The following is a 14,391-nucleotide window of genomic DNA, read 5'->3' on the forward strand; positions in this document are numbered from 1 at the left end:
TCTGCTAAAGCTGCGCCCAGCAATGTGCTCTCCACAGGGTTCACAGTTTTTTATTAGTCACTTGGGCCTCCCTTGGGGGCCAGGGCACACCCCCTTTCCAACAGAGGGAAGGGCCTGGAAGCAAGGCCTGGAGTTGACACTCATGTTCAGAAGGTCAACTCAGTGACCACCTCCCCTCCCCCGCCTCGCCCCCCCCTACACGGGGGCTCCAGGCTCCCCCGCCTTACCTCCCCTCCACCGGGGCTCCAGGCTCCCTGCCTCACCCCCCCAACACAGGGGCTCCAGGCTTGGCAGGGCATGGGTTGGTCCTTCCCCAGATCCCTAAAGTCCTAGACCCCCAGACACCTGCAATAGAGCTTCCAAAGTCCCTGAACACCCAGCCAAATACTAGGGGTATTGAGGGATTCACATGACAGCAAGGCCTTCTCCCACACACTCTCGGGGGGTGCTCTCCTCTGCCTGCTGCAGCCTGCTAAACCCACCCCAGGGGGACCCACAGTCAACACTGAGTCCTTACAGACCCTTTCCTTCGTCCACCCCATCCCCAGGCAGGCAGAATGTCTAGGGTTCTCCTCTCCATTAGGCCCAGAAGCAGCAGAGATGGGGTCACCTAGGACAGTTCAGGCCCAGCATCGGGCGGGCCAGTGGAGCTGGTGGCCCAGATGACAGGTAATTACACTCCAGGCTCCTCCCTGGAAAACTCAGGGCAAGAAGGAGGGCTCAGAGCTGCCACCTCATGGCTGTTTGAAGCCAGCACCCACCGCACCAAGCTCACTCCCCAGGGCATGGAGCCAGCACTCCAGCAAATATCAGAAATGATTTCTGAACCTACCCTTTCTGCCTCTCCCACGTACAATCCTGGGCTGACCCAGGGCAAGGAGAGTAGGCACCCTAGCACCTGGTATGGCCTGGGGCCCAGAGTCCTCAGAGTTGGGAATGGAGGCTCCTTGATTCCTGCCCCTTAGCTGCCTCTGGCCACCCTCTCCTACAGAACAGGAGAGACAGCCAGGCCAGTGCGTCCTCGACCTCTCTCCTTCCATCCGTCTCAGAGGGGATGCTCTCCTCTCCTTAAGCTTGGTCCTGGGGCTGCACCACCAACATCTAAGACAAGCAGACTCCCCTGCCTCACTGCAGAAGCCCAAGCACCTTCTCCCAGCCCAGGTGGCTCCTCTGCAGTCTTGGCCTCCCCAGGACCTGCCCAGCCCTGAAGCGCTGGACTGCTCATGGGATGGTCAGGCAGGTGGAGGCTCAGGACACTCTTGCCTCTGGACACCCGGTCCCTCTGTAGGATCCTTGCCCTCCCAAGCCTCCTGCAGGGCCCCGAAGTATAGGGTAGTTAACTCCTAGTGGAGGGACCACACCCTGCGGTTATCTCTTCAGAGCCTCCCCCGTGCCCCTGGCCCACAGCCCAGCTGGGGCAGGCTCAGGGAGACCCCCGGGACAGTGAGCAAGTGAGGACTGGACTGAGACCCCACTGGATGTGGGCTGGTGGGAGCAGAAGGCGGGGTCTAGTCATCAGGCCTCTCTTCTGGGAGATCCTCGTCAATGGGGGGTGCAGGCTGGCAGCGGAAATGGTCATTCCAAATCTTAAGGAAGGTGACGCGGAACTTCTGGATGCGGAAGGCGTAGACGATAGGGTTCATGGCTGAGTTGCCGTGCGTGAGGAAGATGGCAATGTAGGTGAGGATGCTGGGCTTGTGGCAGGACGGGCAGAAGAGGGTGATGCAGTTGAGGATGTGCAAAGGCAGCCAGCTGAGAGCAAAGAGGAAGAGGATGAGGGCCAGCGACTTGGCGATCTTCAGCTCCTTCCCATAGTACTTCTGCGGGTCGCCAGAAGAGGCTGATACCTTCTTGTTGAGCTGCTTGCGGATTAGGTAGAAGACCTCCAGGTAGATGAGGACCATGAGGAGAAGCGGGGGCAGCACCCACACAAAGAAGTTGAAGTAGACCATGTACTCCATGCTGATGACTTTCTCGAACTCGCACTTGATCACAGGCTCCCCCATGCTGCCGTTGGCTGCCCAGGCCCGCTCCACCGCGCTCAGATTGTTCCAGCCAAACATAGGGGTCAGCCCCACCACCAAGGAGAGGATCCAGCAGCCGGCGATGGCCACCGCCGCCCTCCGGGGGGTCACCACCATCTTGTATCTGGGGGAGAAGAGGGCAGAGTGTCAGGATCTGCCTCCCAGCTGCCTCGAAAGGCCCCTCCGAGGCACACCTGGCCTCCAGGGGCCTCTAAGAGGAGCACCCTCCCCATCCAGGGCCCAGTGAGTGGGGAGGTGCATGTCTTTTGCTTGAGGGCCGAGTCTTCAGGATCTAAGATTTAGTGCTTGCCATGCATTGGCTCACTCTCCTGCAGAGAAAGGAAATCCTGATTAATAACAAAAATAATAATAGAAAATCACGGAGGAGCTCCTTTAGGAATTTCAAGGAAAAGTAAAAATTCCTCCCATGCGCTCAGCACGCCCCCACTGGTTATCTCACCCTTGCTTCATGACAGCCTTCGTCGCGTAGGAAGTCACCGGCAGAATGAGGGCTACCCAATCGAAAGATGAGGAAACTGAGGTTCAAAGTAGTCACAGGATCTGCCCAAGGCCACATGGAAGGTGGCAGCGCCATTCCATGCTTCCTAAAACATGTCTACACTGACCGAAACACCCAGGTGATTAACCAACCATCCCTTCTCTTAGGCCAGCAGACACAACTGTCATTTCAAAAAATCTTTCACACAACCCCCCTTCTCTTGGCCTTGTCCCATACTCCCCTGCCATACCCTGTCTCCCACCTCTACATTAACCTCCTGTTTCCCCTTCCAATCACTGTGCAGCACTTAACTCCTAACAGCTTGATCTCAAGAACCAGCCCTGCACTCCCAAGCTAACTGGAAATGATGCTCAGGAAAGAAAACTGATATTCACTGAGCATCTACTACGTGCTGGATACTTTCACTCATTCATTCATGCATTTACGCGCGCATACATGGATGCATTCATTCAGCAAGCATTTGTCAAGTGCTTTCTGTGCTAGGCATTGCTCTCTGCGCTGAGAATAAGATAAAAGATCCCTGCTTCTACATATCTCACATTTTGGGTGAAGAGACAGATAACACCAAAGCAAGAAAATAAACGAGACAACTATAGATCATGATACGTCCTTTAAAGGAAATAGGTTGAGTCAAGGGCCTAACTTTTTTCATGTCATGACCCACAAAGAAGATGGAAACCTCTGGATGACGAGGCTGCTCATGAGCCACAAGGGTTGGGCGTTTTCACATCTCAGGGGTTCCTGCTTCCCTTTAAACCAATCTAGCCAGCAGCCATCATGGCTTCTGCCTATACACCGGCCTTGGAGACAGTGCCAAGGGCTGGGTCTCGCCAGCTCTGTGCTGAGGAGCCGGCTGAGCAGCAGCAGCTTGCCCAGTTGTTATTTTCCAAAGCAGCTTCTGAAATGGATGGAGTGCCCTCCTGAGCATGTAAACAGCTTCTGAGACCCAGGAGTGTGAAGGGAGAGGCTGCCGACCGTTTCCTTCTGCCCCAGGGATGCAGAATCTGCGGCTTTCTTCTGCATGGTGATGATGCTTAAAGTCTGTCTCACCCCAGACAACGCTTCTCCTAGATCCTTTACCATCCATCAAAGCCCACCTGCTCTGTGAAGGCTATAGAAGTAGGAAGGGAGACAATTTGCAGAGTGGGAGGAACCAGATGCCCCCTCTCCACCCCATCTAGAAGATAAGGACTACAAGAGACCTTTGGAATCTCATTTTCTATCCCTTCATTGTCCCAGTGAAGAAATTGAGGACTAGATGACTCCAACACCTTCAGAGCAGTTCCCCTCTCCTACTCTGTGATCATAGGATTCTTGTGCCCCAAACCGCCACCAAGGGGCCTTGAGAGGTGACTGGTTCACTTGTGACTCTGAAGTTTCCTTAGATCCAATCCTCACTCTCTTGCTGTAATTGAAGCCCTTTCCCTCCTCTGTATCCTCAAGCAGAATGGCCAGGCCTGGTGCAGACACTGTGAGTCAGAAGACCCAAACTTGGGCCGCCAGTCTGCAACTTGCTAGATCAATGTCTCCTCTGTAAAAGAGACCTACTTCAGAGGGGGAGGATCAAATGAGATACTACGTGTGCAAGTACTCTGTAAACACGCAACCAGTATTCCTTTGCCTGAGCTCTTCTTACCCCTCCAAGCTCCTAGACAAATGGCCACCTGGAAAACTCCAGTATCTCTGGATGCTTAGCAAACACAGCCTAAGGGCTATTTAAACATCTTCCTCACATCTTGTTCCTGACCATCTCAAAGTGTTCCCCACGTGTCCTCTCAGATATGGTGGAAAAAGTTCCGGGAGTGAGTCTACAGGAAAAGACCAAAGGAACGTTGGTCATTCTGAAGGCTGAGAGATGCTATCTCAGCAGCCACACAGCGGAGAGCAGGGCCAGATCCCCAGGTGAACCTCAGCAGGGAAAGACAGCTGCTGCTGCAGAGAGGACAGGGCCAGGTGTCCTGCCTACCCCTACCACCCATCACATCTGCTATTTATACCACATTTATCATGTACAAATCCCTTTCTCAGTCCTATCTCGGGTAATCCCCATAACCGCTGCTGTGGTGAGCACAGCAGACAAGGGAATGCCCATTTCACAGATTAGAAGCTCCACTGGCCTGGGTCTCCTGACTCCAAGCCCAGCTCACCTTCAGGGTGCCAGGCTGACTGTGGATTGCTGAGATGCAGATGATTGGCAGGTTGAAAATATCCCTTGCCTATTAGATTTAAAAGGGGAACTTCTAGACCTTGCCCAAGGAAGGCACCACCCAGAGTCAGTGGGGTGGGCCAGGTGACCTCTGGTGCTGCCGTCCAGCCTATGGATTGAGGGATCTAGCCTGGGACTGACATCAGGGCAGTGATGACTTATGGAGAGAGGAGAGGTAGACAGTGACAGTCTAGACACTGACAGGAGAGAGGGAAGAGACAACTTCTAGCTACAGAGGTGGCTCCCTCCCCTCTTCTCTCCTCACCCCTCACCCTTCTGACCGCCTGGAGCCCCCGGGGTTAAAGCTTTCCTGGGGCTCCTCCAGTACCCAGTCCCAGCAGACCCTGCAGCTTAGGGTATCAGCTCTCATCTGTTTTTCTTGCTATTTTCTCCCTTGTGGGAAAGGGCTGGACCCAAGACCTTGGCTGAGGTGGGGCAGGCTCTCACAGGAAGGGCTGCCTCCCAGGGCCAGGGGGGAAGCTCACCTCTCCTTACACGTGGGAAAGGAAGCAGAGGCTGCAAGTCCTGGAGCATGCATGGGGTCGGGGTGTATGGAAGGTGCCTCTGACTTGTGAATGCCCCTCCCAAGTCCACAGCATCCCCGAGGGCTGTGCTGGGAGCTAAGCAGGGAGATGCTGCTCTCAGGAGTGTGCAACTCAGGCGTGCACGAACAGGAGAGCAACGGAACAGAGACAGGAAAACACCAAGTGGGGCCCCATCCACAGGCCAGCAGGGCAGACAGTGCCTTAACGATAGCCCTGAGAGAACCGGGTGCAGTGGCTCATGCCTGTAATCCCAGCACTCTGGGAGCCCGAGGCAGGATCACGTGAGGTCAGGAGTTCAAGACCAGCCTGGGCAACATGGTGAAACCCTGTCTCTACTAAAAAAAAAAAAACAAAAAACAAAAACAAAATTAGCCAGGCATGGTGGCGCATGCTTGTAATCCCAGCTACTCGGGAGGCCGAGGTAGGAGAATTGCTTAAACCCAGGAGGCAGAGGTTGCAGTGAGCCGAGATCGTGAGATTGCGCCATTGCACTCCAGCCTGGGCAACAAGAGCGAAACTCTGTCTCAAAAAAAAAAAAATAGCCCTGAGGCAACCAGGGAGAGCCCCACCTCAAGAATCTCCTTCAAAGTGCATAAAATCCCACAAGGAATGAGACATTCCTTTGGGTTAAGAGTTGCCTTCTCTGTGTGCTATTTATTTATTTAGTTTATTGAGACGGGGTCTCCCTGTGTTGCCCAGGTTGATCTCGAGCACCTTGTGCTCAAGCAATTCTCCCCCCTCGACCTCCTGAAGTTCTGGAATTACAGGTATGAGCCACCACGCCCACTTGTGTGTTATTTTTAAAAGCTGAAATGACATGAACTCCATAGTATGAATTAGTTTATTAGTCGGAACTTCTTATTGATGATGATAACATGAAAAGACTGAGTCCCCAGAGCAATGGTCTACAGAGACCCTGAGAGGCAAAGGGATCGCTTGAGGAAAGAAATGGAAGGGGGTTCCTGTTGAGCCTCTCAGTGCTGGCAAGAGCTGGTGGCTGAACAGAAAAGGATTTCATATCATAGCTGCTGCAGGAGTGTCAATATGGTTTAGAGGTGGAAATGAGGGAACGAAGTCTTCAAATCCTGTGTCCAAATAGGGCAGGGCAGAGAGAGCCATTGGTTCTTCCCAGGACACCCTGGCAGGGCTGCCATAGGAGGGGTGGGAGATTCTGGAGGCTAAGTGAGGAAGGAGTTCGAAAATAATAGTTATCTGATCAATAATAACAACAATAAAAATGCTGGTAAGCGTTAACATTTATTTCTATGCGCTGGGCACTATTTATTTATTTATTTATTTATTTAAGAGATAGGCTCTCACTCTGTCTCCTAGGCTGGATTGCAGTGGTGCAATCACAGTTAACTGTAACCTCAAACTCCTGGGCTCAAGAGATCCTTCCACCTCAGCCTCCTCAGTAGTGGGGACAAGTGTGGGCCACCATGCCTAGTTATTTTTAAGTGTTTTTGTAGAGATGGGGGTTTCACTATGTTGACCAGGCTGATCTCAAACTCCAGGGCTCAAGTGATCCTCCTGCTCTGGCCTCCCAAAGTGCTGGGATTATAGGCGTGCGCCACTGCGCCCAGCCCTGGGCGCTGACTTTATAGACATGGTTTTATTGATACTTCAGCACAACCCTATCACTTAGATACTACAGGTTGAGCATCCCTAATGTGAAAATCCAAAAGCCCAAATGCTCCAAAATTCAACACTACTTGAATGCCAACAAGACACTCAAAGAAAATGTTCATTTGAGCATTTCAGATTTCCAGATTAGGGATGCTCAACCAGTGAGTATAATGCAAATATTCCAAAATCTGAAAAAAATCCCAAATTGGAAACACTTCTGGTCCCACACATTTTGGATAAGGGATACTCAACCTGTGCCATTATTCTTATTTCTTAATTGCAGTAACTGAGACTTGGAGAGATTAGAAAACATGTCCAAGGCCACTCTGCCAGGAAAAAGCAGGAAAAGAATTTCTAAGACTCCAGTATGTCCAAGTGCAAAGCCCATATTGGACCCAGCTCTGCCACTCTGGGAGACGGAGGACACGTGAGGATTGGAGGGCGGAAGCTTGGAGCAGAAGAAGGGAGCCATGGCTAGGGCCCGGAAGGCAAGCCTCTCCTGCCCCAGGCAAATCTCCCTGGACTAAGCAGTTGTGAGGATGCCATTGTGCCTTGCCTGGGAGCCTCCCTTCTCCCGCAAAGTCTGACCTCTTTCTGAGTCATCAGAATGACCTGTTCACATGCATGTGCTGCCCAGCTATTTAGTTGGTGTCTTGTTCCTTCTGGGGGCAATCAGGTGGTTGAGACTCACCCTTTCATTTATTGAAGGGGTATTCATTGAGCACCTATCAGGTGCCAGGTTCTAGGTGTTAGGGTTCAGGAATATAAAAGAGAACAGACTCATGAAAGTATCATTCTGCAGACAGAGAAACAGGCAATAGATATGCAAACAAATAAACCAGATCATTTTAGAGAGTGAAAAGACCTACCAAGCGAAATAAGCAGGGTCACCCAGGAGTGAGTCAGTGGGCAGGGCACACTGCTGATACGCAGGGTAGCCTCTCTGAGGATGAGACAATGAGCCGAGAGCCAAAGGACCACCACCGAGTCAGCCAGGGAAAGATCGGGGACAGAGCCTTCTAGGCAGAAGGCACCATCTGGGAGAGGTGCTGAGGCCAGAGTGGCAAGAGAGGGCCAGTGTGAAGGAACCACAGGGGTGAAGGCCAGAGAGGCCGGCTCAGTCAGAGAAGAGGCCTAGGGCTGAGAGGGCTGCAGTAAGTGTTCTGGGGTTTATTCTAAGTACAAGGGAAAGTCATTTTAAGCAAAGGAATAATATAATCGAATTTCTGTTTTTAAAAAACAACTCAGGCTGCTGTGTGGAGAATGCGTTGCAGCAGGGAATGAGGGAAGGCAAGAAAACCAGCAGGAGGCTATTTTAGCCATCCAGGCAGATGAGGGTGGGATGCTGTAGCAGGCAGCATGGGAATTGAGAAGAAGCATATGGCTTTGAGATGTATTTAGGAACAGGGCCAACAGGACCTGCTGCTGAGTTTGGATGTTGCTATGGTTTGAACGTGTCCCCCAAAGCTCATGTGTTGGAAACTTAATCCTGAATGCAATGATGATGAAAGGTGGGACCTTTGAGAGGTCATTAGATCCTGGGAGCTCCGCCCTCTTGAATGGATTAATGCCGTTATTGCAGAAGTGGGTTCATTATCACAGGAGTGGAGTCTTTATAAAAGATGAGTTTGGCCACCTTCTTTTCTGTCTTGAGAGTGTGCTCTTTTGTCCTTCCACCCTTGAGCCATAGGATGAGCCAGAAAAAAAGGCCCTTGTCAGATTCAGACCCTCGATCTTGGACTTCTCAGCTTCCAGAAATGTGAGCTGAGTAAACTTCTTTTCTTTATAAATTATTCAGTTTCAGGTATTCTGTTATAGTAGCACAAAATGGACTAAGACAGAAAATTGGTACCAGAAGTGGGGTTGTTGCTATAACAAATACCTGAAAATGTGGAAGCAGCTTTAGAACTGGGTAACAGGTATAGGCTGGAAGAGTTTGGAGGAGTAGGCAAAAAAGAAAATGCCTAGACTGCCACAAATGGAGCATTAAGGGTAATTCTGGTGAAAGCTCAGAAGACAAGAGCTGTAGGGAGCAACTGAATCTTTTAAGGGATGATTTGAATGGTCGTGATTAGAATGCTAGCAGAAAATCTGGACACTAAAGAAATTTGGATGAGGTCTCAGATGGAAACAAGAAACAAGATACTGAAAACTGGAGTAAAGGTCATCTTTGTTATGTAGTTGTAAAGAACTTGGTGAAATTGTGTCTTGTGGAAGGCAGAACTTTAGAGCAACTAACTGGGATACCTAGCAGAAGAAATATCCAAGCAACAAAACATTCAAGGTGCTACATGGTTTCTTTTTGCCATTTATAGCAAAATGAAGGAAGATAGAGATGATTTAAAGATGAAAGTTATCATTAAAAGGGAAGCAGAATGGAAAGATTTGGAAAACTCTCAACCTGGCCATGTAAAGAATTAAAAAGTGTGTTCAGGAGAGAATAGTAAGGATGTGGCCAAAACACCATTTGCTAAAGAGAATAACATGGATAGAAAGAAGCCAGGTTCTATTCATCAAGATGATGGGAGAATGACCACACAGGCATTTCAGAGATTTTCAAGGCAGGTGAGGACCTTTAGAGCAAGGTTTCCAGAGACACCAAGCGGGACCTCGGCGTTTGCTGCCCAGGGCCACCTCAGGACTCTGCTCCACCACACTGCTCCTTGGCAGCCCCAGTCATGGCTCAAGCAGGCCCAGATGTAGCTTGTGCTGCTGTTCCAGAGAACACAAGTGGTAGGTAGGTCTTGGCAGTGTCAGCATGGTGTGGATTCTGCAGGTGCACAGAGTGTGGGAGCTGTGGGGTCACGCCAGCCTCCAATTAGATTTCAAAGGATATCATGGACAGCCTGGAGGCCCAGGCAGAAACTTGTCACAGGGACAGAGCCACCACAGAGATCCTTCACCAGGGCAATGCCTCCTGGAGTCATGGGAGTGAGGCCACTGCACAGACCCCAGCACTGTAGGACCACCAGCATGCAACTCCAGTATGGGAGAGCTGCAGGCATGAGACTCCAGTTCATGAGAGTTGCTTCATGGGCTGAGCCCAGTAGAGCCAATATGTCCAGAAGGTGGTACATGGAGTAAAAGGCTATTCTAGACTCTTTTGGGGTGTGTGTGTGTGTGTGTGTGTGTAATTATTATTTTTAATGTCCAGAATGTGTAATACAAGGGCCAGAGCTTCCTCCCAGACTCAATTTTATAAATTCTTGATTGGTTGGTGAGGCCAATAGGGATACTTTTTCTTGTCTAATTTGGTTTATGGGAAAGCTTCGTTCAAGTCCTCAGTGGTCATCTGATCAAATGGAATTAAGTTCTTTATCTTCTCCATCTGTTTCTCATATTCTACAATCCTGGCCTTTGAGAGAGACACCCACTCAGCCCAAGATTTCACATCTTCTTTTTCTTTGGCATCCACCTGGGCAGTATATTTATCCTCCGGCACAGGAATCTTCAGGGCATTAATAACTTCAGGGCATTAGACTCTTAAGATTTAATGTTGTCTGGCTTGTTGGGGTTTGGACTTACTTGGGTCCTGTTACTGCTTTCTTCTTGCCCATTTCTCCCCTTTGGAATGGGGATACCTATCCTATTCCTGTCCCACCATTGCATTTTGGAAGCATGTAATTTGTTTTGATTTCATAGGCTCACAACTAGAAGGAAATTTGCCTTAGGATGAATCCTGTCTTGAGCCTCACCCATATCTGATTTAGATAAGATTCTGGACTTTGGACTTTTGAGTAGATGCTGGATCTAGTTAAGACTTTGGGGGCTACTGGGATGGAATAAATGTATTTTGCATGCAAGAAGGACATGAATTTTGAAGGCCAGGGCAGAATGCCGTGGTTTGAATGCGTCCCTCAAAGCTCATATATTGGAAACCATCCCCATTGCAACAGTGCAGAGAAGTAGGCCCTTTAAGAGGTAATTAGGTCATGAGGCTCCACCCATATGAATGGATTAATGCCAATACTGCAGGAACAGGTTCATTATCACAGAAGTGGGGTCCTTCTGAAGGATGAGTTCAGCTCCTGCCTATGTGATGCCTTCAGCATGTTATGAGGCAGCAAGAAGGTCCTTATCAGACATGGTCCCCTAATCTTGGACTTCCCAGCCTCTAGAACTGTGAGCCAAATAAATTTCTGTTCATTATGAATTACCTAGACTGTGCTATTCCATTATAGCAGCAGAAAATGAAATAAGACAGATGTCCAGCTGAGAGAAAGAATCAACAAGATGACTCTGATTTTGATCCTGACCTCTGAGCAGAGGGTGCCCTGTCATTCCCCCAGTCTCCCTGACCTTCTCTCCCCGAAGGGCCCATCCCCTTACCTTGAACTCCACTTCACTCTCCCTGAACTCCACTTTACTCTCACCATGCTAGTAGACACTCTTTTGTTTACATACCTGGGGCACTCTCCCACCTCAGGGCCTTTGCACTTCCTGTTCATCTCCTGAAATGTCTGGGAAGGCGCATTCTCCATTCACTCAGGTCTCCACTCAGATGGCAGGTCCTAAGGGAAGATCCCTGACTCTCCTGAAAAATAGTCTCTATCACTGTATCCTCTTGCCAGATTTAATTTTCCTGATAGAGCTTATCACTTCCTGACCCTCTCCCTCCTCTGTCTCTCTCACACCCTCTCTTCCCCCCCCCATCTATCTATCTATCTATGCATTTATTATCAGTTTCCCTCCAGTACTCCAGTAGAATATGAGCCCCATTAGGACAGAACCTTTATTTGGCATGTTTACCACTGCATCCCCAGTACCTGTATCAGTGCTCAATAACTATTTGTTGAATGAATGAATAAATACATGTAAAAATGTATTAATGAAACCATACATCCACTTATTCAGAAATGATTGCTTGAGGACCTGCTATGTGAGTACATCTCAGGGAACAAGAGATAAGGATTAAATGATAGGTGCTCAATTAGAGACAGTCAGATTAGAAAGGCATGACCCTAGCCCTGAAGGCAATTATGATGCCCTGGATGAGGAAAATCATTCTCTGGTTCATTCCCTGCTGTGCTGGGAGCTGTAGGGAATCCACTGCTGAATCAGACAACTCCTGGTCCCCTGCCTAGGTCCTGCAACATAAGGCTGCTATGACAAGGGCCTCTTATGAAATGTATGAGAAACTGCCACCAGGCCACCAGCCAGCCACCAACACGTCCACAGTGGCTTGGAGTCCCAGCATTGCCCTGCACACTGTGAGACCAGCAGAGGCTTCCCGGGCCAGAACTTGCCTCCCCAGAGTCTCTTAGCCTGCATCCCAGAAAAGCAAGTCTTCATCTCATGCTAATTCCCAAAAGACATCATGAGAATGCCCACGCTCCTCGTTGGTCCTTTGCCTCATGAATCGTCCTTTTCAGGGATGAGATCACTTCTAGTTGGAGGCCCAGCGGCACACAGAGGGGTGACCTCTCCTTGTCTACACCCTCAGAGGGCACTCCTGGATGCCACTGGGGACTGATTGTTAGGCTGACTCAGAGAACATAAACGATAAGCCACTTTAGAATAGGAAGAGCTCAGTCTGGGCGCAGTGGCTCATGCCTGTAATCCCAGCACTTTAGGAGGCCAAGGCGGGCGGTCACTTGAGGTCAGAAGTTCGAGACCACTCTGGCCAACATGGTGAAACCCCATTTCTACTAAAAATACAAAAACTGGCTGGGCATGATGGCAGGTACCTATAGTCCCAGCCACTTAGGAGGCTGAGGCAGGAGAATCGCTTGAGCCTGGGAGGCAGAGGTTGCAGTGAGCCATGCCACTGCACTCCAGCCTGGGTGACAGAGCGAGACTCCATCTCAAAAAAATAATGGAAAAAAAAAAAAAAGTAGGAAGATGCCATCAGATGGTGAACACACCATGGGACCAATCAGCAAAGATACATCTGACAGAGAAAAAAGAAGGAAGAGGGAGTGGGCATAGAGGCCCTACAGAATTCTCTTTGGTGAATGCAGAACAGCCAAAGCGAGAAAGGTGTAAAGAAGCCAGCCACCACTGCAGGGATGAGACTGGAGTGCGCCGGTTCTGAAGCTGTCTGTCCTTGGCTTTCTCTCCTGACCCTGCCCTGCTTTGTATCACCATGGGGCTGACCCTGGCAGGCTGCATTTCCCGAGCCCTGGGGCTATCCAGGTCCACAGGAAATACTGCAGTGCTGGAGCAATGGGGACGGGTGCGGGGGGCGGGAGCTGTCCACCTCCCTGACCCAGCCGTGCACTAGGCAGTGGTTATGACTCCTCCATGGCTCCACTACACACCAGACAAACCCACCATGGGTGCAGCTTCCACCAGCCAACTGCAGCCCCTGGGCTCCGGGATCACCACCTCCTCACTTTGTCCTTCTGCCTCGGGGTAGCTTCCTGTTGTTACTCATCTCTGGGTTACTTCACTCTCCCTGTTTGTGTCTCGGCTGCTTCATCACCAATTCCTGGTATAAGACCCTCAGCTGTAAACACCTAAAATGATTTCTGTGTTCCTGGTTAGACTCAGATGGTTCAAGAGTAAAGCTGCATCAGGAAGAACTGAGCACAGTCATCTCTAAGAAACCCCTGCCAGAGGTATAGGTATGAGTGAGCCACCCAACTCTTACAAACGCCTTCACTCAGAGGCGAAAGAACCCACACGTGGGTTTGGAAAATGCTAACAGGATGACACAGTGTCCTGTCAACTGCTGAGACCGGAGCAGTGTCCTCAGGCCTGGCCATCCCTGTTTCTCATCACGTGTTCCTCACGGAAGGACATGGGTGCAGGGAGGTGGAGGGCCGGGGGATGCCAGAGGTCCACGTCTTTCTGCGGTCCTGCGGTTTGGATAGTTAGGGACTGAATCCTCCCTCTTCCCTTCCCTCGCCCTTGGCTGGGAAGGAGTGACAGTTCATAGCTCTGGTCCCCTCCTTCCCGCCTCCTCTCTTATCAAGGTTCTCAGCCACTTGTAACTGGAAACTTGGATCTCAAGAGCAGGAAAATAAGGCTTTCAGACTATTAAACTACTTCCTGCAGAGAAATTCTTCCTCCCCAAGGAGAACAGGAAACCAGATACAATCAAAAGTGCTGGGCACACTCCAGGGGCCAAATATTTAACAGTAACATTGCCCAGGGGAGTCTGCTTCAGGGGCCCTGGGGAGGGGGCAGGATATCGGGCCTAAGAATCCTGCCTTGAATCCCACTGTGAGGGGCTCTGTGGCGTCATTCACCATCTAGAACATCAGTGCCCATCAATCCCCAAAAGGAGACCGGGGCTGACACCCCAGGCCAGCCTGCAGGGCTACAGGGAGTGGGGAAGACACTCTGTGTCTTGAAAGAAAACAGCAGGATAAATTGACTAGGTCATTAGTGTAATGGGCCTTGGAAATCACTCCTGGTCACTTGCTGAGGACAAATAACTCCTCAGCCTGGTGGGAAAAATAACGAGGTTCCTGTGTGTGACTCAGTAACACCCTCTATTCTGAGCAACCTCCCCCACCATCTGTC

General features: G+C 50.4%; 1 protein-coding gene across 2 annotated transcripts in view; it reads right to left on the minus strand.

Moving 5' to 3' along the window:
- Nucleotides 1–34: 34 nt before the first annotated feature.
- ADORA1 (adenosine A1 receptor) overlaps nt 35–14,391 on the minus strand; it is a 39,027-nt gene continuing 24,670 nt past the window's right edge. For both annotated transcript variants that reach the window (XM_050764289.1, XM_050764280.1), the window contains one exon: nt 35–2,148. In XM_050764289.1, the coding sequence (XP_050620246.1) occupies nt 1,509–2,148 (640 nt within the window). In that variant the 3' untranslated portion in view covers nt 35–1,508. The remainder of the gene's footprint in view (nt 2,149–14,391) is intronic.

The sequence above is a fragment of the Macaca thibetana genome, chromosome 1, assembly GCF_024542745.1.
Source record: "Macaca thibetana thibetana isolate TM-01 chromosome 1, ASM2454274v1, whole genome shotgun sequence".
In the NCBI taxonomy this organism is placed as follows: domain Eukaryota; kingdom Metazoa; phylum Chordata; class Mammalia; order Primates; family Cercopithecidae; genus Macaca; species Macaca thibetana.